At 42.1% G+C, this 22,227-nt stretch overlaps 1 protein-coding gene across 1 annotated transcript in view; it reads left to right on the top strand.

Annotated features, from left to right (window-relative positions):
- SGCD (sarcoglycan delta) overlaps positions 1 to 22,227 on the top strand; it is a 405,485-nt gene that overhangs the window by 244,804 nt on the left and 138,454 nt on the right. Inside the window, exon 4 of the mRNA XM_024760147.1 lies at positions 16,810 to 16,897. Coding sequence (XP_024615915.1) covers positions 16,810 to 16,897 — 88 coding nt within the window. The remainder of the gene's footprint in view (positions 1 to 16,809; positions 16,898 to 22,227) is intronic.

Below are 22,227 nucleotides of genomic sequence, written 5' to 3'. Positions count from 1 at the left end.
GTCAGCTCATCTTCCTAAAATGAGGCTCTTAAGCACCATGGACAAGCAGAAATGTTTCACGTCCTCATAACTCTGGCAGTATGTTGGGGCTGACAGAGCTCATCAGCCCTCAACATCAGTGACCTCTAATACCCTTTTAAATATATATATATATTTAAAGGTACAAGCATGATGCTAAATTCCTTACCTGTGCTATTTTAGTTAATCCTTCCAGCTCTGTAAGGGAGCTACTGTTATTATCCCCATTTTTCACGTAATTAGCCCCATTTTTCCAGTTGAGAAGACCCAGGCTGTGTGGTCTAGGGCTCCTAGCTCAGAAATGTCAAAGCTAGGTCTCAGCCGAGGGCTGTGTAGCCCCAAAGCCAGACACAACCACAATAGCACAGCACAAGGAAAGGCTCGAGTGACCCAGGGTTTAGGAGTCTGGAGGTGGTTGGATTGTTTCTGTGTCACTGGGACTGATTTGTTAAGAGGCAAAGCCTCCGTCGAGTCCATCAGCATCGGGCTGGGCATATATCTTCCAACACAAATCACATCGCAACTCTCCTACTACATAAACTGGGCGTAAGCGGCAACTGGCTTTCTATCCACGTCAGCGACGCCAGCCCCCCTTGCGCTCGCTTCTCTCTGAAGGGCTCACATCATCTTTACCCGGACTGTTCCTCAGAGATGCTTTTTGCCTTCTTAGCAGGCCACGCACCGTTCTGTGAAAGGCCAAGATCCAAAGCAAAAGGCCCCATTGTTGGAGGGAAGAACTTACAAACAGAGCTAAGGAATGTGTGGGGACAGCCACAAAGCTGGACTTGTTTTTTCTTTATTTTGTTTTTTAACATCTTTATTGGAGTTAATTGCTTTACAATGCTGTGTTAGTTTCTGCTTTATAACAAAGTGAATCAGCTATACATATATCCCCGTATCCCCTCCCTCTCGCATCTCCCACCCTCCCTATCCCACCCCTCTAGGTGTTCACAAAGCGCCGTGCTGATCTCCCTGTGCTATGCGGCTGCTTCCCACTAGCTATCTGTTTTACATTTGGTAGTGTATATATGTCCATGTCACTCTCTCACTTCGTCCCAGCTTCCCCTTCCCCCCTCCCCGTGTCCTCAAGTCCATTCTCTACGTCTGCGTCACAAAGCCGGACTTGCGCTCCTAGGTCTGGGGATGCTCTTGGGCCACTGCAAGGACACCACGTGTGGAAGAGACCTGTTTGCAAATATGACCCAAAGCCAGGCAAGTTTGGCCTCCAGAGTTTCTGTAGCAAAGAACAGGAGTGGAAGAGTTTTTACCTGTTGCTTTCTGTGTTAGGAAAAACAAACTTCTGTGAGAAAAACTTATCCTAACCTTGGTGCTTGTTGGGTTTTAATGCTGTCATATTGGAATCAGCTTGACCTCTTGTGGAAAAGATGGAGCTGCTTCCTTGCACTGTGGGATCTTTGTATTTATTGGCTTTCTCAGAACCCTGGTCATGTCTCCCTTCCCCTCCATGAAGATTGCCCTAACGATGCCAGCCAGTACTGAAGACTTTCTTTAATTACAACTCTTACACTTTCTGCTTAGGCTACACCTCCCACAGCAATAGAACAGGGGGAAAGTCCTCAAGTCTACAGCCCTGAGTTCTCTCCTTCTGCCATTTACCGGCATGCAAGCCTGGGCAAGTCATGCCCCACACCTAGCCTGTCTTCTCATCTATAAAGTGGCCAGAACACCTGTTCACTAGGACTATCAACATTAACCAATCTAGCAGGCATTATTGAGAGTCTATCATGTGTCAGCTTCTCTGCTAAGAAGCCGTTTGTTGGTTTTTACAGAGATAAAGCGAGAGATATCTAAGTCCTAACATGTTTGTAAAGCAACTAGTAACATACCGTTTCCCCACATGGGTCCTCCCATGTTTTCTGTCAACATGTATTTTAAGAAAAATAAAGTTATAGGATTAAGTAGATTTTAAAACTCCTATAGGTACACAACAGTAAGCAGATTATGTTGATGTGGGACTTCTTAGAGCTGATGATAGACTAACAAGTACTCTGCAGCTAAAAGGTAGAGGAAGTAATGTTGAATTTCCTGAGTTTTTTTCCCCCCCACAGAACCTTTTTGGTGCAGGTTTTTATTTTATTTTGAAGAATGGCTACTCACCTATTATGGAAAATTTTTCTGCAGAACACTAGGAAGTACCAGAAAGGAGCTTCAATCAGTTACTGAAGCTAGCATCGTGTTATGTACTGTGAAGATGAAATTGTCAGCTGAGATAATGTTAGGAGAGTGCATTGGACATTGTCAGGTGACCCTTCACAGTCTGTCTCTGATGTCATATTGGTTTTGGATTCTTACTTGAATCTTAATGGTATCTTTCCAAATACAGCAAAGGCTCTGGATTACCTCTTACACTGCTGTTACAATTTCTAGCCCTGTGTTGGGTGCATAAAAGGGTAACCAGTTGAGCTCTGACCTTGGCTTCCTCAGCCATGCAGGTATAAAACATCTGCCCCTTTACTCATCCCCAAAGCAATCTCTGTAATAGCTATACTCCCTCAGAATTGAGTCCAGGTTACAATATGTCCCTTTGGGCTCTTTGGTTGGAATGTGGAAGAAGTCATTCTTAGCCAAGGTATCCCAATTAACCCTCAGATCTGACCTTACCCCCAAAGAGGAAAATGTATCAGCATTTTCTTTTCTCCTATGGAGATAGCTACATTTCAGGAACCTTGAGTAGCAAATTAAATTAATTCATAATTTTATGTCTCCTGCTAACTTGTTTATTGTATATGTAATTAGAACCCCTCCCCTCCACCAGCCTTTGGACACACCCACACACATACCCATACACACAGACCAGAAGAACCGCTGACTCTTCCCTTCCTGAGAAGTTTTGTTCAATTCTTTGTAACCTTCAAACTATGAGAAATTTGACGTGAGATGTTACCTTTAAGTTAACGATTGCATTGTATGTCTCCCTCTCACAGGATCCCCAATGATGATTTCTAGAGAAAATAGAAAGCAAAATTTAAGCTGCCAGAAAGAATCAACATGAAAACGCACAGATTTCTGTGTGAGTTTTGTCAGCTGAGATAGTTTGTGAACATTTTTCTAAAGGAGCTTTTAGTATTCATTGTGGATGTGCAGTGGAACTTAAAAGATAGGATGTAGGGTGGAAAGAAATGCCGACTCTACACCTCAGTGTATCAGACTCTGAAGCAGTTCATACTTAGCATGTCCCAAGCTGAGTTCTTAAGTCCCCAACCTCCCTCCTACCAGACTCTCCCCTCAAATATTCTCTCTCTCCCCCACTGTTCTCTGTCTCAGTAAATGGCCTACAACCTCTCCAGTTGCCAAGAAACATAAGAGCCATCCTGGACTCTTCCCCTTCCTTGTTACCAACCCCAATCAGTCACCAGTTCTAAGATAGATATGTTTAACCTTTCTGCTCATCTTCCCTACTCCCACTGCAGTTCTAGCTGCCATCCTTTCTCACCTGGATGACAGCAGTAGTTTCTCACCTGGTTTCTCCCATCAAGCGTTGCCTCTTTCTTGTCAGTCCTCACAAGGTAGCCAGAGTGACCATGTTTAGATGAAAATCAGCTCCAGTTACGGCGCTGCTTAAAACCCTTTGATGACTTCCCACTTCTGGAGAAAGTCCAGTATCGTTTAAATGGCATCTGAGAGCAAAGAAGGAAGATGGATCTATCAGATATTTAGATGTACCATAGACCATAGAAATAGAAGAGTACAGTATTGACGCCAGAACAGACAGATGGTAGAACAGACTAGAAGGCTCTGACACAGACTCGTGTATATTTGGAGAGTAGTATAGGATAGTGGTGGCACCACGTATTGGCAGGGAAAATAACAATCTCTTGGTAGAGAGCGTTAAGGAAAATGACTTCCATTTGTATTCCCACCTAAACTGTATACAAAAGTAGATTCCAACGGCAATGAAGACTTAGTATGAGAAGTGAAACTCAAATGTGAGTAGAAAAGAATATGAAAAAAGAACTAAGGCAGGAAAGGATTTCTTTATGAAACCCCAAGGAACCATCCTTAAGGAGAAACAAATGAGTTTTCTTACATCAAAGTCAAACATTCCCATTTATCAGAGGACAGCATGGGCTGAGTTAGCAAAGCTGATGGCAGACTTGGGGGACATGTTTTCCCTCTCCCCGTTGATCTTTAAGCTCCATCTACATTTTCCTTTCTCTCTGTCCCTTAAATATACCAAGCTCCCTCCTGCCTCAGGGCCGGTATACATGTCTGTCACTGTCTGAAAAGTTCTTTCTCCTCTGGTTTAGTTAATTCCCATTCACACCTATGATCTCAGCCAAAATGCCTCTCCCTTAGGAAGACCTTTGTTGACTGCTCAGATTAGGACAGGTTTTCCTTGCACGTGTGCTCATTTCAACTTCTACTTCCTGTTCATTGTACTCGTTGTAATCGCAATTATATAATCTTTTACGGAACTCTTAACTTCATGTCCATCCTCCCTACTAGGGGTGGTAAGCTCCAGGAGAGCAGAGGCTACCTGCTCAGTACATAGCACAGTGCTTTATGCCTAGAAGATATGTTTAAAATGTTAATGGAATGAACAAATGACAATTGAAAGAGGGCATATTCCATACCACGTGCCAGATGGGTGCTACAAGCCCGGGGAACGGGCTTAATTTAACCCTTAGGTCAGCAAGAATTGGGGATAACGATGTGTGCCCCTGCTTCTCCCTGTCGTGTGAAGTCTCAACATCTCAACTCTCATTTGTATCACCTACGGTTCCTTGCACTCAGTAGGTGGTGAACAAGTATTTGTTGACTACAGATCTATACTGCCTCCTCCCAGCACTCTCAGTTTTCTGTGTTTACACTATCACATCAGCCATGCTTAATGGCTTGCCTTTTGAAAACTCTCTTTGAGAGTTGATGTCAGCCTTCATTTATTTACTTCTTTTGTTGACAACTCTCACTCTCAGTTGACTCTTAATTTGATCTGAGTATTCAGTTATTCAGCAAATATTGATTGAAAGCCTAGTGAGTGTGCCAGGAATGTGCCAGACACTAGGAAAGCTGGCCGTCCCCTTCCAGATCTCAGTTGACTCAATTTGATCTGAGTATTCAGTTATTCAGCAAATATTGATTGAAAGCCTAGTGAGTGTGCCAGAAATGTGCCAGACACTAGGAAAGCTGGCAGTCCCCTTCCAGGTTTTTTTTTAATATTTATTTATTTATTTGGCTGTGTCAGGTCATAGTTGTGGCGCGTGGGCTTAGTTGCTCCGCGGCATGTAGGATCTTCCCGGACCAGGGCTCGAATCCGTGTCCCCTGCATTGGCGGGCGGATTCTTAACCACTGTGCCACCAGGGAAGCCCTTTGTCATGTTTTTAAAAGGATCAATTCAGAGACAACTAAAGCATCCTATTTACAATAATAATGGTAATGGAGACATTGGATGCCTGCTGAGGATAAGCTTACAAACTACCTTTTGGGATGATTCTAATGACAAATACAAGTTTGTGTCGGTTTGATTTTTCTAGTCATATCGAGTTACTATTAGAAGTAGACTCACAGACATAGAGAACAGACTTGTGGTTGCCAAGGGGGCAGGGGGGAGGGAAGGATTGGAAGTTTAGGGTTAGCAGGTGCAAACTGATATATATAGAATTGATAAACAATAAGGTCCTACTGTATGTCACAGGGAAGTATACTCAATATCTTGTGATAAACCATAATGGAAAAGAATATAGAAAAGAATGTATGTGTATGTATAACTGAATCACTTTGCTGTACAGCAGAAATTAACACAACATTGTAAATCAACTATACTTCAACTAAAAAAAAAAAGAATATTATTTAGTGAACATTGATCACTACAGCCAGTACATTGTGATTCCTACCACAAAGAAGCTGGCAACTTCTGACTACCCTGTTTTCTGGAAGCTGACCAGGGGAGAATGATAGCGTATAAGGAGCCGTGCATAGAGAACTGGCTGAGAGAGGCCCGTGCACTCTTGTTTATTTTAGTATTCCTAAAGATAGAATCCCATGGAAATAAATTTGTTTAGGGGAGAATTTTCTAGTAACATGATCCACCCCAGAGCGAAATCACATGTCCATGATGTATTATTAAGCTTCCTGCCTTCGCAGAGATGAGTGCCTTTCTGAGGTCTCTTCCTAAAGTTCTAGATCTTGGAATTTGGCAGCCTAATATAGCTTTCCAAAAAAAAACACTGAAAAAATTTTTTGAAAGGTTTAAATATACAGACAAGTTGTAAAGATGATGCAGAGCATTCTTGTATATCTCATAGCCAGTCTCCTCTGTTACTAGTATAGAACATTGGTATGGTACTTTTGTCACAGTTAATGAACCAATACTGACACATTATTACTAACTAAAATATATCCTTTTAGTTTTTATGTAATGTCCTTTTAATATCCAAGGATCTCATCCAGGATACCACATTATGTTTATTTGTTTCTTTAGGTTCTACTTGGCTGTGACAGTTTCTCAGACTCTCCTTGGTTTTGAAGCCCTTACCATTTTGAGGAGTACTGGTCAGGTGTTTTGCAAAATGACCCTCAATTAAGATTTGTCTAATGTTTTTCTCATAATTAGACGGGGGTGATGGGTTTTTAAGAGGAAGACCACAGAGGTAAAGTGTCCCTCTCTTCACATTTTTCAAGGGTGTATACTATCAACATGATTTATCACTGTTAATGTTGACCTTCATCACCTGGCTGAAGGGGTGTTTGTCAGATTTCTCCACTATGATGTTCCTATTCCCTATTTCATGCTGTATTCTTCAAAAGGAAGTCACTATGTGCAATCCATCTTTAAGGAGTAGAGAATTAACTATGAAAATTGTTTGGAATTCTTCTACATAGGAGGTTTGTTTTCTTTTCTGTTCCATTTATCTATTTAATCATTTATGTATATCAGAATGGACTCATGGATATTTATTTTATGTCTTGGGTTATAATTCAGTGCTACAGTATTTATTTTGTTGTTCACATTGTTCCAGCTTGGCCATTGGGAGCTCTTTAAGTTTGTCTCCTGTGTCCCTTTGACATGCTCCTCCATAATTGTGGGGTGTTTTTCTGTTTGTTTTTTTATTTGTTTTTGAACACTTCATTCCTTTCTGGCACCGCAAGATGTTCCAGGCACATCTTTCATATTTCTTGCCCCTGTCCTAGAATCAGTTGTTTTCCAAGAAGCCCTCCTGCTATAGGTTTTGTCTGTTTCCTTGTCATAGTTTATGTAGCATTTTGGTAGCCACTGTGCTAGGCCCTTGACATATACTGTCTTTTTTAATCCTCATATCCACACCGTTAGGTAGCCTTTAACTTCATTTTGTAAATATAGAAAGTGAGTCTCAAAGAGTATAAATGATTTACCCAATACCACACAGTTACTAAAAGTAGAGTTATGATTCAAGCCCAAATCTGACTCCAAAGCTCACACTCTAAACTGTTACTCCACAGGCCGGGCTCCCCTGTGTTCTCAGTCAGCATTAGGTGGATACTATGCTATTGTGAATTGCTGTGCCTTTTTGTTAGGAGGATAAGGCAGAAGCCAGCAAAATTCTCCTGTGGCAAGATGGCTCAGGATTCCAGCCCTGCTGATCCCTTCCTTCTCTGAGCTTCATTCCCACTGAGAGTTGAAAGCCTTCCCTGACTGTGGAAGTTGTTTACGTGCTGTCTTGGGGTTTTCTCTCGTTATCTACATTCCCAGATCAGACTCTTAGCTCCTCAGAGGGCAAAGAAAATATATGAAGATAAGTAACTTCAGAACAGGCTGTGTTGATGCGGCTGGCATCAAAAGCAAATATTAAAACCTGTGCCCTTCATACCGGGAGAGCATAGATCTTGATGGAAGGAATGTTGCCTTGTCATGGTTATTTTCCATTGACTCAGTCTCCTGCTGGTCAAGGAGCTACTCCAACACAAAGGTCGTACCTTTCCTATTCTCCAGGGCCAAGGACAATATATAACATGTTCTAGACACTCAGTATATACAAAATGCGTAAGAGAAGCTCTTGGGTCCTGGACTAGACACTATTTGCTCTTGAATTACACACAAGTTTAACCTGCTTTTTCCACTTAGGAAGGCAGAAGTAAGAGGTGGCTCTAGAGATAGACAGATTGATGGCAGTGAAAAATGATAAGTCTGCTTCATTCAGAAACCCCATTCAAAAAGACAGTAAATGGAAAAGAAAACTGAAAAGGAATAAACTTACATGGGCATAGAGAAAGAGAAAAAACGATGGAAAGGGCTGATGGAAAGTGGGTCGATGAGAGGGGGCTGACCTGGCAGAGCTGGAGTCTACAAATGTGCAGTGAAGGAAGCAAAATAAATAAATAAATAGAGTGAGAGAGGATCCATGATACAGAGCCCCAGAAAGGCTCTGGAAATAGATGTCCCTGATGAATTGAGAGCCACTGTCCAGAATGAATGGAACAGGGTTACTTACCCACAAAGCACTTGAGGCACAGTGCCTAGGGCCAACAACAGTCATGATGCACTCTGGAGTGAGGCTGACATAAAGGACTGGTTGGAAGATCTGCATAAATGCCAGTTAAACTCAGCATCTATACCCAGATCCCATCCCCAATTGACCCAGCTAGGAAGTACCTCTTCCCAGCCTAGCAGAAGATAGGAGGATTGTTATCTACAAAGTTAAACCATCCAGAAGTATTGAAAAGCCTTCTCTAAATAGAAAGGAGGCAAAAATCTGTAGGAGAGAGAAAATTGCAACTGGAAAATAAATCACTTAAATGAGTCAGTACATAGGTTTAAAAAAAATTTTGTGTGTGAAAGTGATAATTAGCTGTTTTGATGATTAACTGTTTTGATTAACTGATTTGCTGTTCATTAACAATGAACAGCAAAAGGGTAAACATGAAGTTGTTAAAGAGGAAATAAAAATCCTAAAATGCTGGGGAGGGTAGTAAGAAAATGTGGATATTTTTAAAAATGTGTTTGAGCCTATATTACTGTCAGTCTAAAGCAAGTAAATATAATAATGGGTTAACATACTTGAAAAACAAAACTACAAATCGAAAACATACAACAGATTCACAAAAACTAGAAAGACGAGAACTCAAGTATAATACAGAAGAAAACCATCAAACCACAAAAGGAAAAACAAAAAGAAAGGAACAAAGAAGAAATACAAAATCAACTGGAAAACTGGGTTCAAAATGGCAATAAACACATACCTATCAATAATTATCTTAAATGTCAATGGACTAGGTGCTCCTATCAAAAGCCATAAAGTGGCAGATTGGATAATAATATTCTGCCTACAAGAGACCCACTTTAGGGCAAAGGACACACGTAGATTGAAAGTGAAGGGATGGAAAAAGATATTTCATGCAAATGGAAATGACAAGAAAGCAGGGTTAACAATACTCATATCAGACAAAATAGACTTTAAAACAAAGACCATAAAGATAAAAAAGGACACTATATAATGATAAAAGGATCAATATGAGAATAGGGCATTACAGTCATTGACATATAGCACCTACTATAGGAGCACCTAAATACATAAAACAAATACTAACAAGCATGAAGGGAGAAATTGATGGGAACACAAAAATAGTAGGAGACTTTAACAGCCCACTCACATCTATGGAGAGATGTTCTAGACAGAAAATCAGTAAGGCAACAGAGATCCTAAATGATACAATGAAACAGTTAGACTTAATTAATATTTTCAGGACATTATATCAAAAAAAAGCACCCCATAATACATATTCTTTTCAAATGCATATGGAAGTTCTCTACTATAGATCACATACTAGGACAAAAAACAAGGCTCAAAAAATTTAAGAGGAGAGAAGTTATTTCAAGCATCTTTTCTGACCACAGTGGCATGAAACTAGAAATCAACCATAGAAAAAGAAATGAGAAAAAAAAAGATTATTTAGAGACTAAACAACATGCTACTGGAAAACCAGTGGGTCAATGATGAAATTCAAAGAGGAAATTTAAAAATACCTTGAGGCAAATGACAATAAAAACACAACCAAACAAAAATCTGTGGGTTGCAGCAAAAGCGGTACTATGAGGGAAGTTCATAGTGATACAGGCCTTCCTCAAAAAGCAAGAAGAATCTCAAACAACCTAACCAACCACCTAAAAGAATTTAAAAAAAGAAGAGCAAACAAAACCTAAAGTCAGTAGAAGGAAGGAAATGATAAAGATCAAAGAGAAAATAAATAAAATAGAGATTTAAAAAAATAGAATAAAACCAACCAAACCAAGAGCTGATTTTTTGAAAGGGTAAACAAAATCAACAAACCTCTGGCCAGCCTCACCAAGAAGAAAACAGAGAGAACCCAAATAAACAAAATAGGAAATGAAAGAGGAGAAATAACAACTAATAACACAGAAATACAACAACAAAAACCTGTAAGAGAATACTATGATCAATTTTATGCCAACAAATTTGACAACCTAGAAGAAATGGGCAAGTTTCTAGAAACATACAGTCCACTGAAACTAAACAAAGAAGAAATAGACTGATCACTAGAAATGAAATAGAATTTGTCATTAAAAACAAAAAAACTCCCTGAAAACAAAAGTCCAGAACCAGATGGCTTCACTGGGGAAGAACTTACACCGTTCCTTCTCAAACTCTTCCAAAAGATTGAAGAAGAGGAAGTACTCCCAAAGTCATTCTATGAAGCCATCACCCTGATATCAAAACCAGGCAAAGACACTACAAAAAAGAAAATCACAGGCAAATATCTTTGATGAATGTATTGGGTTGGCCGAAACGTTCGTTCAGATTATTCCATAGAATGTTATGGAAAAACCTGAACGAACGTTTTGGCCAACCCAATAGATGCAAAAATTCTCAACAAAGTATTAGCAGCAAAATCCAACATCACATTAAAAAGATCATACAGCACAGTCAAGTTGGATTCATCCCAGGGTCACAAGGATAGTTCAACCTATGCAAATCAATCAGTGTGACACATTACATCAACAAATGAAAAGACAAAAATCACCTGATCATCTCAATAGGTACAGGAAAAGCATTTGACAAAATTCAGTATTCATTCATGATAAAAACTCTTACCAAAGTGGGTATAGAGGGAACGTATCTCAACATAATAAAAGCTATTTATGACAAACCCACAGCCAACATAATACTCAGTGGTGAAAAGCGGAAAGCCTTCATGCTAAAATCTGGGACATGATAAGGATGCCCACTCTCACTGCTTCTATTCAACACAGTATTACTAGTCCTAGACCCAGCAGTCAGGCAAGAAAAAGAAACAAAATGTATTCATTTTATTTATAGTGAGGTGGATGGATCTAGAGTCTGTCATACAGAGTGAAGTGTCAGAAAGAGAAAAACAGATACCATATGCTAACACATATATATAGAATCTAAAAAAAATAAAATGGTTCTGAAGAACCTAAGGGCAGGACAGGAATAAAGATGCAGACTTAGAGAATGGACTTGAGGACACGGGGAGGGGGAAGAGTAAGCTGGGACGAAATGAGAAAGTGGCATGCACATATATACACTACCAAATGTAAAATAGATAGCTAGTGGGAAGCAGCCGCGTAGCACAGGGACATCAGCTCGGTGCTTTGTGACCAGCTGGCAGGGTGGGATAGGGAGGGTGGGAGGGAGACGCAAGAGGGGGTAGATATGGGGATATATGTATATGTATAGCTAATTCACTTTGTTATAAAACAGAAACTAACACACCATTGTAAAGCAATTATACTCCAATAAAGATGTTAAAAAAATAAAAATAAAATGTAAAATTGTCAGTATATGCAGATGATGTGATACTATATAGAGAGAAAACCCGAAAGACTCCACACAGAAACTACTAGAACTGATAAACGAATTTAGCGTGGTAGCAGGATACAAGATTAACATACAGAAATCTGTTGCATTTCTTTGCACTAACAATGAAATGTCAGAAAGAGTTTAGAGAGTTTAGGAATTTAGAGAATTCCTCTTTGATGAAACTAGCCCACAGTTACTGACTGCCCACAGATACTGACATTTGGAGGTTTTCCATTGAATTAGCCAGTTCCCCAATTCCCTGTGGCAAGGTTTACTCTTCCAGAAACCCAGAGTTTCCAAAGAGCATTTTTATTTCGTCTAAGAGAGGGTAGTGTGTCAGTCAAACATAGAAGGGATGGTATAAAATGAAGTTTCAAAAAATAAGAAAATTACAAGTACTGTAGTAAAATTTTTTTTAAAAATCAGCAGAAATATTGGAACTTAAAGCTGAGGTTATTTCCCAGAATATAGAACCTAAAGAAAAAGGATTCAACATCAGGAGGAAAAAAACAAACGTAGAAAATAAAGCATTTTTTTTAAATGAAGCATTTATTGACTCTACGAAAAGAAAAAAAAAGTGTACAAGAAAGAAAAAGGAAATGTAATCAAAGAACATGACTTCGCTCCGCTGTGGACAATATCATGCATAATCATAATAATGTAGATTCTGAATATTGATTTGACCAAAATTGCATGGAAGAGTCCATACCATTGGAGAAATTCAGTGGATAACGTCTAAAGTTGATAGATGAGTGATAGCACAGAGTATATTTTGGGCCATGGGGAGGGAAGTACCTGAAGGAGAATCCTGGCAAGTTGAAAGCTCTTGCTTTCAAGGTGGTGAGAGGTATGAACCACTTTTCTTCAATATAAGCTTTGTAGTATTTGATGTTTATGTGGACTGCCTTCATATGAGAACAAATAATACATTTCAAAAAATCAGATACACTGATTTTAAAATGTCAGCATGATGGAGCCATTTAGTGTTCAAATAGCCACATGCATACAGTAGTCCCTGGAAAGCATTGTGGGATAAATGATGTTCATTGCAGTGGTCTTGCGTCATCAAGAAAATGTGTGATTCTGTTCTGCATGTTCTGCTCTAGAGAAACAGATACGATGGGGGTTCTTCTCCATCCAAATGCTGCATGCTTTAGTTGTTTGGGGAGAGTCCTGATGTGGAGTGTCCTGATCTCCCAAAGTGGGAGAAATGGTGTGTGTCCCCCTTCCTCATGTCCCAAGCAGCCTCACCCCATGTCCAGGAGAATCTGGGCTGACTGGCCACAGACTGACTTGCTCCGGCCCAGAGCTCTGATAATCATCATCAAACACCCTCGGGTTTGCCAGACTCCTTCATTTCCGCCAGGCGGGGCTGAGCCTCCCTCGGGTTCCCCATAAGCCCCTTGTCCTCGGATGGTTGCCTTGAAGTCATTTAGCGAGAGTCACTGGCCCCAGAGCAGGGTGTCCTGTGGCAGAAACTAACCTCCCCAGGCCCAGAGGCTGCAGTGGTGAGTGGGAGGGAGACAGGAAAGAGAAGCAGCTGAGAGAGCAGAATTTAGCCTCTCCTCAGAAAGTGTTTCCCCTACTGGTTCCGATACCACAGAGACCACAGACGATGCTTCGCTTGGCTGCTGCTTCCTGGTTTAACCTCAGTAAAGCGAGCCAGAGAGCCAAATAAAATGGCCCTGACCCAGCTGAGTCAGAGTTTGTTAACTGGTGGTTTGTGCTTTTTTCCTGGTGATCTTTCTGTTTTCAGGTACTGTGTATGGGAGGTTTATAGCAAGATGTCCCAGGCTAGAATGAGGCTCTTTGTTTAAACCCTCATGTAGCAAAGACTGTTTCCCAGCGTGTTAAGCATCGTAGACCAATTAATGCTATATGTTAATCTTTTGATCTAGCAATAAAAGGGAATGGCTGGCTTTATTTTATCTCTTGCTACAAACCTTGATCAAACCTGTAGAGATTTTTTTTTTTTTCTCTCAATAGAATTTTGTGACTATTAAGGGCAGGCAGATACGTTTGAAGATACTGGGATTTGAAAGATTATAGTGAACCGGCCACTAAAGGGAGATCCTTTGAAATCTGGAAACAGAATATTGGGTGTAGAGGATACCCCTGACTTAGTTCACAGATAGGTTATAAGGATTAGGTAATACAAAGAAAGGTCAACCTTTTCCTCCTCCCTCCTTTCCCCCTCCCCCCTCCTCTTCCTCTCTTTCCCCCTCCCCCTCCTCCTGCCTCTGTCACTAACCTGCCCTGTCTGCCCCCTCCCCTAACCCTACCAACTACAGAGGACTTGACTGTGTGCCTGGAACACAGCTCATTACATAGAGAATTTAATAATTTTAATAAGATGTGTCTTTTAATAATTTAATAATAATATGTGTAACATCACATATCAAGAAACTGAGGCTTACAACACTTAAGTTACTTGCCCAAAGCCACCCAACTGGGAGGTGGTAGAGTGGAGATTGGAAACTAGGTAGCTTGACTCCAGGGCTCCTACTGTGTGCGTGGCTCACAGAGAGGGCTCAGTTATGTCAGCCCTGAGCTGCTGCTGCTATCGATGTTGCAGAGAATGAACCACAGAATGATTAAGTGATTTGCTCGAGGTCGCACACTGGTCAGTGGCCATGGAGTTTATCCAGTTGTCTGATTCCGGGTCACCCCTCTCTCTGCAGTGCCAGGTTGCTCAATATATGAAGAGTTAGTGCTTTAACTTCTAGAAACCTATATCCTCCTAGGCAGGTTCCAGGCTCTGAATTCTCACATTGCTTGAATTGTTCGTAAGTTTGAAGTAGCACAGTTAAGCCCTGCCAGAAGCAATGGCAAAGAAACTATTTAGGTTAATATCTGTTTCCTAATGGATGGGAGAAAAAAAAAAAAAAACTGTGTCAATATTAGATTCAATGTATTTCTTCTTCCCTGATCCAAGTAATAAGCAAAAACCAAAACAGAACTAAAAAACCTTTATTCATCAGTTTTCCTAGATGTGGCAGAAGTTCCCTCTCTTCTCAACAACAGGACAAGAGCTCTCACCCAAGGTTAACTGGTTTCTCAGGGCTTGAGCGGGTCAGTTATCCGTTTATCCATTTCATCAGTTAACCTCGGGTGAGAGGGACCGTGGCTCTAGACCATCAGTGTGTGGAAAACGCCTTGGTGGTGGCCGCCCCATCCGTCTTCTCCGCTTGTGAAAACTACCTCAGACCTTGGCCCGAGCTGCCCGTCAGCACAGCTCTGCCACTCCACCGTCTGCAGGCCCTGGGCTGGGCCCATGAATCACCTGTTTTCGAAGAAAAAAGACATAAGACAGTCAGCCCACAACCGTCCTCGTTTTCTCATTCCATCTTCGGAAAAGCCTATCTACATTCTGTTCCAGGTTCAGCTCCACATAATCATCCCCTTTGCGTCTCACTCCACAGCCTTAAGCCAGGAACAGTCTCACCCTTCAGGAAGGTTCCCGCACACTGCTGCTCTCTTACCACCCTTACGGTCCTCTGCCTGGTATTGTAGGTGTGTGTGCTGCGTCACTGTCCCCACTGGAATGTAAGACTTTGAAGGTTAAGAGGGTCTTTCCTATCTTCATTTTCCTGACAACTCATGGCGCAAAGGTTTTTCTGTATTTGGGACTCAATTCATAGTGGTTTAACTGAATTTTCAGGCAGGTACATGCCATGTGGTAACGAGGGTTTGGAAAGACAAGGATGACCACCTACATTCTTCTTCCTAATAACCATCTGGTTACTGACACGTTTTGTCAGAGATTCGTCCTTTTGTTTATGGCTTTAGTTTACTCCAAGAAAGGAGGAATGTCTAAGCTGGGGGTTGGCAAAATATGGCCTATGGGCTACATCCAGCCCTCTGCCTGTTCTCATCTGGCCAGTGAACTGAGATAGTTTCTACATTTCTAAATGTTTGGTGGGGGAAAGACAGGGGGAGGAAGAGTAATATTTTATGTCAAAATAAGATTATATTAAGTTTAAAATGATATGAAATCAAAATGTCATTATCCACGAAGAAAGTTTTACTGGAATACAGCCCTCCTTGTTTGTCTGTGTATTGTCTGTGGCTCATTTGCACTAAAGCAGAAGATTTGAATAGTTAACACACAGATGATATGTCCCACAAAACCTAAAATATTTATTATCAGGCCCTTTATAGAAAAAGTGTGCCAGCCTCTGTTCCGAGTCATTCTCAGAAATGTCTGCCACCATGTGGAAGGGGGATCAGGTGCCCTTTTTTATTAAAGGGAGATGGGTTGAAGGCAGAGGATGCCTGGAGGAAAAGAAATCTGGAGAAAGAAAAGGAAGAAAGGGGAGGCAGAGGCCACCTTGGAGATGCTGGATCCTCCTGGGTTTTGTATCCATGCGTGGCAAACATTCTACAAAAAGATTTCCATCTTTCTGAGGAGCACCTGGATTGTCACAGCCAGTGGACCTGCTGGAGGGGAAAACCTGGAGTGTTTTCCACAAGCATTTTCCTCTCCACTAAGGACTCTTCATAGTTCTTTGGAGAAATTGTGAACTAGAAAGGGTGAGAGTAGGAGATTATCATTCACTCCTGATCATTCCGTGTACCAGAGCTAACTAACATCTACAGTAAGATCTAAAGGGCTCTGTGTCCTTGTTGTCTTTGATTCAGCAAATGTGTGTGTGTGTGTGTGTGTGTGTGTGTGTATGAAATCTCTTTGGAGTGTGTCTGTCTATCTGTGTGTCTCTTTGGGGAAAATCCATTCTGATTGAATGCCAATTAATTATCATGTATGTGGGGATCATTAAACATTTAGAATTTTCAAAGAAAGATACATCAATTAGAACTTGGCTAAGATCAGCTCAGCCCCATGGAGAGTGGGGATTACAGTTTTGTTTAGAAATCTGCTGCTACCATATATAAAATATATAAACAGTAAGACCTACTGTATAGCACAGAGAACTATACTCAATATCTTGTAACAACCTATAATGAAAAAAAAATCTGCCATTTTCACATGTTTCTCTAATTTTCTTATTACAGGGTAATGCCCTGTACTTCAAATCTGCCAGAAATGTTACAGTGAACATCCTCAATGAACAGACTAAAGTCCTAACTCGGCTGATAACAGGTAAGAAAAGAAAGAACTTAGCAGTGTCTGGTCCACGGTAAGCGCTCAAAAAACATACAATGGAAGGTTGAATGAAACACCACGTGATGTATCTAAAGAAGGGAAAGTCTGCTCGCACATTTTACAGTGTCGGAAAAGAGAACAAAGCATGTGTTCCCTGATGCTACTCAAGGGCAGAGTCTCATCCTATACACACGTTTAACTTAGGCAAATCTGATGATACTCGTTTCGGGGGTGGGGAAGAAGAATAAACTGTTTTTCACGTAGCATGGCCCCTAAACACCAGCTGCTTCAGCTGGTGCTCAACCACAGGAAAGCTCTCTGCTCCAGTGCCAGAGGAAAAGCTGGCTGTGTTGTATTAACTGGAAGAGAGCACAGTATACACAGAACCATGCACGTGATACTTTATGGATTGTAAAAGGGATTTGTAGGGATAGTTTGAATCCATGCCACATTGGCCATACGTGCTGACTTTGAACCTAGCTCAATTGCGAGATGCAGATGTACCCTGACTGAATATGTTTGTGTAGTTCCTTTTCATAGCGCAGATCTGCTCCTAACAGCCGTGGAAAACACCCAGTGGGGTTTAAGCTGCACAGTCCTGAAATTTAAACAAGAGTTGGTTATTCACCATAATGATTGTAATGATGAACATGGGCCTCATGGTTGCGGTAACACGCTGGGTGATATGACCGGTGCCCCCTCTGTAGGTTATGAGCAGCGGTAAATAGGAGCTGTTATGCACCTCCACGGCAGAAGGGGAAAGGGGGGCTATGTCTGAACGGCATTGTTACACTTGCAGACAGAAGATGCCATTTGTTTGGCTTCAGGGCTGAAAGAAATGTATACAGATGGACATTTCGAGAAGCCAGTTGCCCAAATGTCCTGAAACATTACTGGCACTAAAACATCTGGAGCCCCACTAATCCCAATGCCGCGGGGAGGCAGGTGCCTTTGTGCCCGGAGTCCTGCTGGGGAAAGAGCCTCACTCTCCCGCCACCAGATGTGTATGTCTGGAGAGCCACCGCTGGTGGGTGACCTGGACTGGCTCCCACTGGAGGAACAGCTGTGGCAGAGCCCGTAATCCATAAAATTGCTCTTCCAGCGCGCGCCCAGCTCAGCGGCCTCGCTGCTCTAACATGTGGCCGGCAGTCACGATGCTAAATAAATAAACAGCTTCAGTAAGCAATGATTTAAGCAGTGTGCGTGAAAATTGCCTCCAGGAGGGAAATAAATCCGACCTCCAGCTCCCAGATTCCCGCGTTCAAAAGGGACTTATTTAGCCTGATCATTTGCCATTTATTTGCAGTGGGAGATTTGGCTGACTTCAGAGATTTTGTTTCGATAAAGCTGGAACCGGACGAATGACTGTTACTCAGGAAAAGTCTTTCTGTCCCCCTCCTTCTCCCCCCACCTCCTCCTTTTGCTTTTCTCTTCCAACTCCCCCTTTTCTCCTCCTTCACCCCCTCTTCCCTCCCCCTCTGTGCATCTCCCTTTGTCTCCCTCTGCCTCCCCCTTCTCTCTCGCCTCTTTCCTCTTTCTCTCTTCTTCTGTTGTTCTCTCCTCTCTACTGCCTCTCTGTTTCCCCATCTTCTTTCTGTCTCCCCTGACCAGGGCAGGCCCCTGGAGCTGAGACCCCATCCCTACCTCTTAAAGTAAAGGCACAAGGTAGCTAATATTAAACGAGATGGGCAGAAAGCCGTCCTAACACCAGCCGGCAGCAGCCTTTCAAGATGCCTTCTAGAGAGGATAGTACATGCGTTCAAATAGGATTCCCAGTACGTACACCCATGCACGATCACCCCTGAAGTTTCCCTTCGGGGTTCTCCTTTTACATTGATGCACATGGTGGAAAGCACAGAGCAGTTCCAGGAGAAAGTATCCTAAGGCCCGTTACACGTAGTGGTGGACTTAGCTGACAGCAAATCATTGTGCCTAAGCGGCCGGGTTTACTATGGCAGTCCTGAGGATTCAAGAGTTCTCCTGCTTATTACCTAATGATCATGTCTCAAAAGCCCAGAAGAAATTCCGGTGTTAGCGATTCAGGTAATCTTTTCACAGGAAACAATGTTTTAAATGATGGTTAAGTTCCCAGGCCAGGCGACACAGGCATACCTGACTCCTGCTGCTGCTGATTTAGTATCATCTCAGTAGTAGGTCCAAACAGGGAACCCTCTGACCTGCAAGGAGGAAAGTTGTACAAGTCTTATGCGACATCTAGCCAGAGCGGGCAAGGGCCCCAGGATCAAGGGAGTTGAGGAAAGATATGAGACTGCACAGCCCCCAGGTCCTTCTAGCTCCCAGATTCATGGCATTGGCAGGACTGGGAGATGGCCAGTGCATCCTGATGGAGATTAAATAAGGAGGTGCTTCACGCCTACACTGCTGTGCACAGAAAGGGATTAATTAAAGATTAGTTTCAGGTTACAAATAACGATCTTTTCCATCCTGGAGAGGAAGTGAGCTCACCAAGAGACCTCCTGAGCAAACGCAGGTCTCCAGCTCCATTTACATTTCTTTGTAGAATCGGTTTTTTTTTTTTTTTTTTTTTTTTTTTAAAGATTTCATCATGTCCAAGGAGCTTTGGCAGCCCCAGGTGAAATCAACGAAAGGACAAGCCATCTGCACCATGGAGCCAGCAGTTGCTCTGTGGGGTTTTGGCTAAAACTACCAACTACTGAGCTTTATATACCCAAATGGTTCCGTCCCTGGTAAAGTCCATGTGGTATTCTCAGAAGCCTTGAAAAGCAAGATAACTTAATGGTGTCTTGTGTTCTCTGATGGCTGCAGTCTCTTCAGTACACGCTCCTGTATCTCACACACCATTCGTAAGTTCAGAGTAAGCTTAGTTTACACACAGACCAGTGTTCTTGACGCCTCAGGGGTGTGTCTCATGGTATTGCCCAAGTCCACGAAAGCAAAGCCCAAGCATTTGTGTCCACAAGTCATACCGCCATATCTGACTAGATCCAGAGTGGGCAGATTGTGCTCACCCCATGGCCATCCTGAGATCGTTCATTCATTCACTCATTCGTCCATTCATTCATTAGCAGTAGACCTCCTGATCTCCGGTCTCCCCCCTAAAAAGAAAAGGTAACAACCGCAAAGCATTAACAAGTAATACAGATTTTACTGAAGGTTTCTTGTGACCAAGAAGACAGCTACATCTTAGCCCTCCCTAAGCAACCTAATCCCAAGCCCTCACTGTACCTGTCTCTTCTTTCAGGATTTCTCTCTTCCTTGTCTCCAGCTTCCTAGTTCCTCTCATCCTCCAAAAGTTCCTCTCCCAATTGCCCCAGCATCCTTTTCCTTTCTAGACAAATAAACATCCCTTTTCTGCTATGGAATAATTCCTAGGTCACAGTTCCGGATGCAGATCTGCCATTAGCTCGCTTGGTGACCTTGAGGGAGCCCTTGGCTTTGCTTTCACTTGTTCTCACGTACAGCGTGAAGGCAGTCAAGTCAAAGAAGGCAGTGTCCAGGTCCCATACCATTTGCAAATGTGTGCTCTGTCTGCTCTTTCCATCCCCCACTCATTAAAGAGCCTTTCCAGTGTGCTGCTTTTTGTCAGAGGGCCAGTGTGGATGCACTGGCAAGAGATCAGTTTTGCTGAATTGTGACATGCTGATGCAAATGAGGGAAGTTCACTCAGAGATGGTCACCATTTGTTCATTTCAATGTGTTGTGACCATTACATTAGGAAAATGGGGATGGTTATGATCCCAATGGCGATGATAATCACAAGATCAGTCCCCTGCATTTCACAACTCTTTTCTGCCTACAAATTTCTCTTTATAAGCACAGTATAATTCAGTCCTTTTAACCTTTCTATGCGATAGATAGAATCGATGGTAGTAGCACAGTTTTACAGATGCAGAAAATGAGGTTCAGAAAGATCAAATGATTTGCCCAAAGTCACATTACCAGAAAATGAGAGAGTTGGGACGTAATTTTTGTCTTCTGATTCTTAGTGGGATAGCCTTGCCAAAGAGGAAAGCGGCCCCAGACATCCAGGGGCTGGCCGGGCTCTATCAGCCAAGCGTTGGTGTTCTGTGTGGACATAAATAATTTCACAGAACATCAACACCAGACAAGGCCACTCGTGGCCATGAAGGATGGAGTAAAAACAAAAAGCAAGCACAACCCTGATCATGTCTGAACGTAGATGAAAAATAGAAACTTTTATCCAAACCACAGGAATCGCCAGACTTCCCCCTATCCCCCTATAATATGAATGACTACTGTTTGTTTATCCATTACAGTTTGGCGTTGTTCTGGTCTTCCCTACTCTAGATAAGATTTACTAAGATGCTAATCGTAAAATTACTCCCAGTACCTGACAGCATGTAATCCAGAATGAAACCTTGCCTCCTTAAACCCTGCCTCCAAATAACCTATTATAAGGCCAGATCCTGTAATAAATTCTTTCTTCTTGTTGAGAAGCCCTATGGTTCCCCACGGGTGTGCGTTCTCTCTCACGGCAATGAGTTAAAAACCCAACTTGTTCAACTCCAAGTGTGTTCCTAGTGATCTTTGCCTTTAAGGCACTGAGGGCCCTTTCACTACTACTTTTTACTAATAAGTGACACTGTCTTGAAAAATAACTGGAAGGAAACAAAAATGCTATACAGTCGGCCCTCCATATCCACGAGTTCCACATTCCTGTATTCAACCAACTACAGGTAGAAACATTTGGGGGAAAAAAGTTCCAGAAAGATCCAAAAAGCAAAACTTGAATTTGTCCCATGCTGGCAACTGTTCACATAGTATTTATATTATATTTGCAACTATTTACACAGCATACATTGTATTAGGTATCATAAGTAATTAGATAATTTAAAGTATACAGGAGGGGCTTCCCTGGTGGCACAGTGGTTGAGAATCCACCTGCCAATGCAGGGGACACGGGTTCGAGCCCTGGTCCAGGAAGATCCCACATGCTGCAGAGCAGCTAAGCCCATGTGCCACAACTACTGAGCACTCTAGAGCCCGCGAGCCACAACTACTGAGCCTGAGTGTCACAACTACTGAAGCCCAAGCGCCTAGAGCCCATGCTCCGCAACAAGAGAAGCCACCACAATGAAAAGCCTGCACACCGCAACGAAGAGTAGCCCCCGCTCACCACAACTAGAGAAAGCCCGTGCGCATCAACAAGGACCCAACGCAGCCAAAAATTAATTAATTAATTAAATTTATAAAAATAAATAAAGTATACAGGAGAATATGCATAAGTTGTATGCGAGTATCACACCGTATTATATAAGGGACTTGAACATCCATGGATTTCGATATCCGAGGGGTATCTTGGACCTAATCCCCCACAGATACTG

The sequence above is a fragment of the Neophocaena asiaeorientalis genome, unplaced genomic scaffold, assembly GCF_003031525.2.
Source record: "Neophocaena asiaeorientalis asiaeorientalis breed wild unplaced genomic scaffold, Neophocaena_asiaeorientalis_V1.1 scaffold336, whole genome shotgun sequence".
NCBI lineage: Eukaryota > Metazoa > Chordata > Mammalia > Artiodactyla > Phocoenidae > Neophocaena > Neophocaena asiaeorientalis.
The sequence above is the reverse complement of the archived record's forward strand: the minus strand, read 5'-3'. Positions and strand labels throughout refer to the sequence as shown.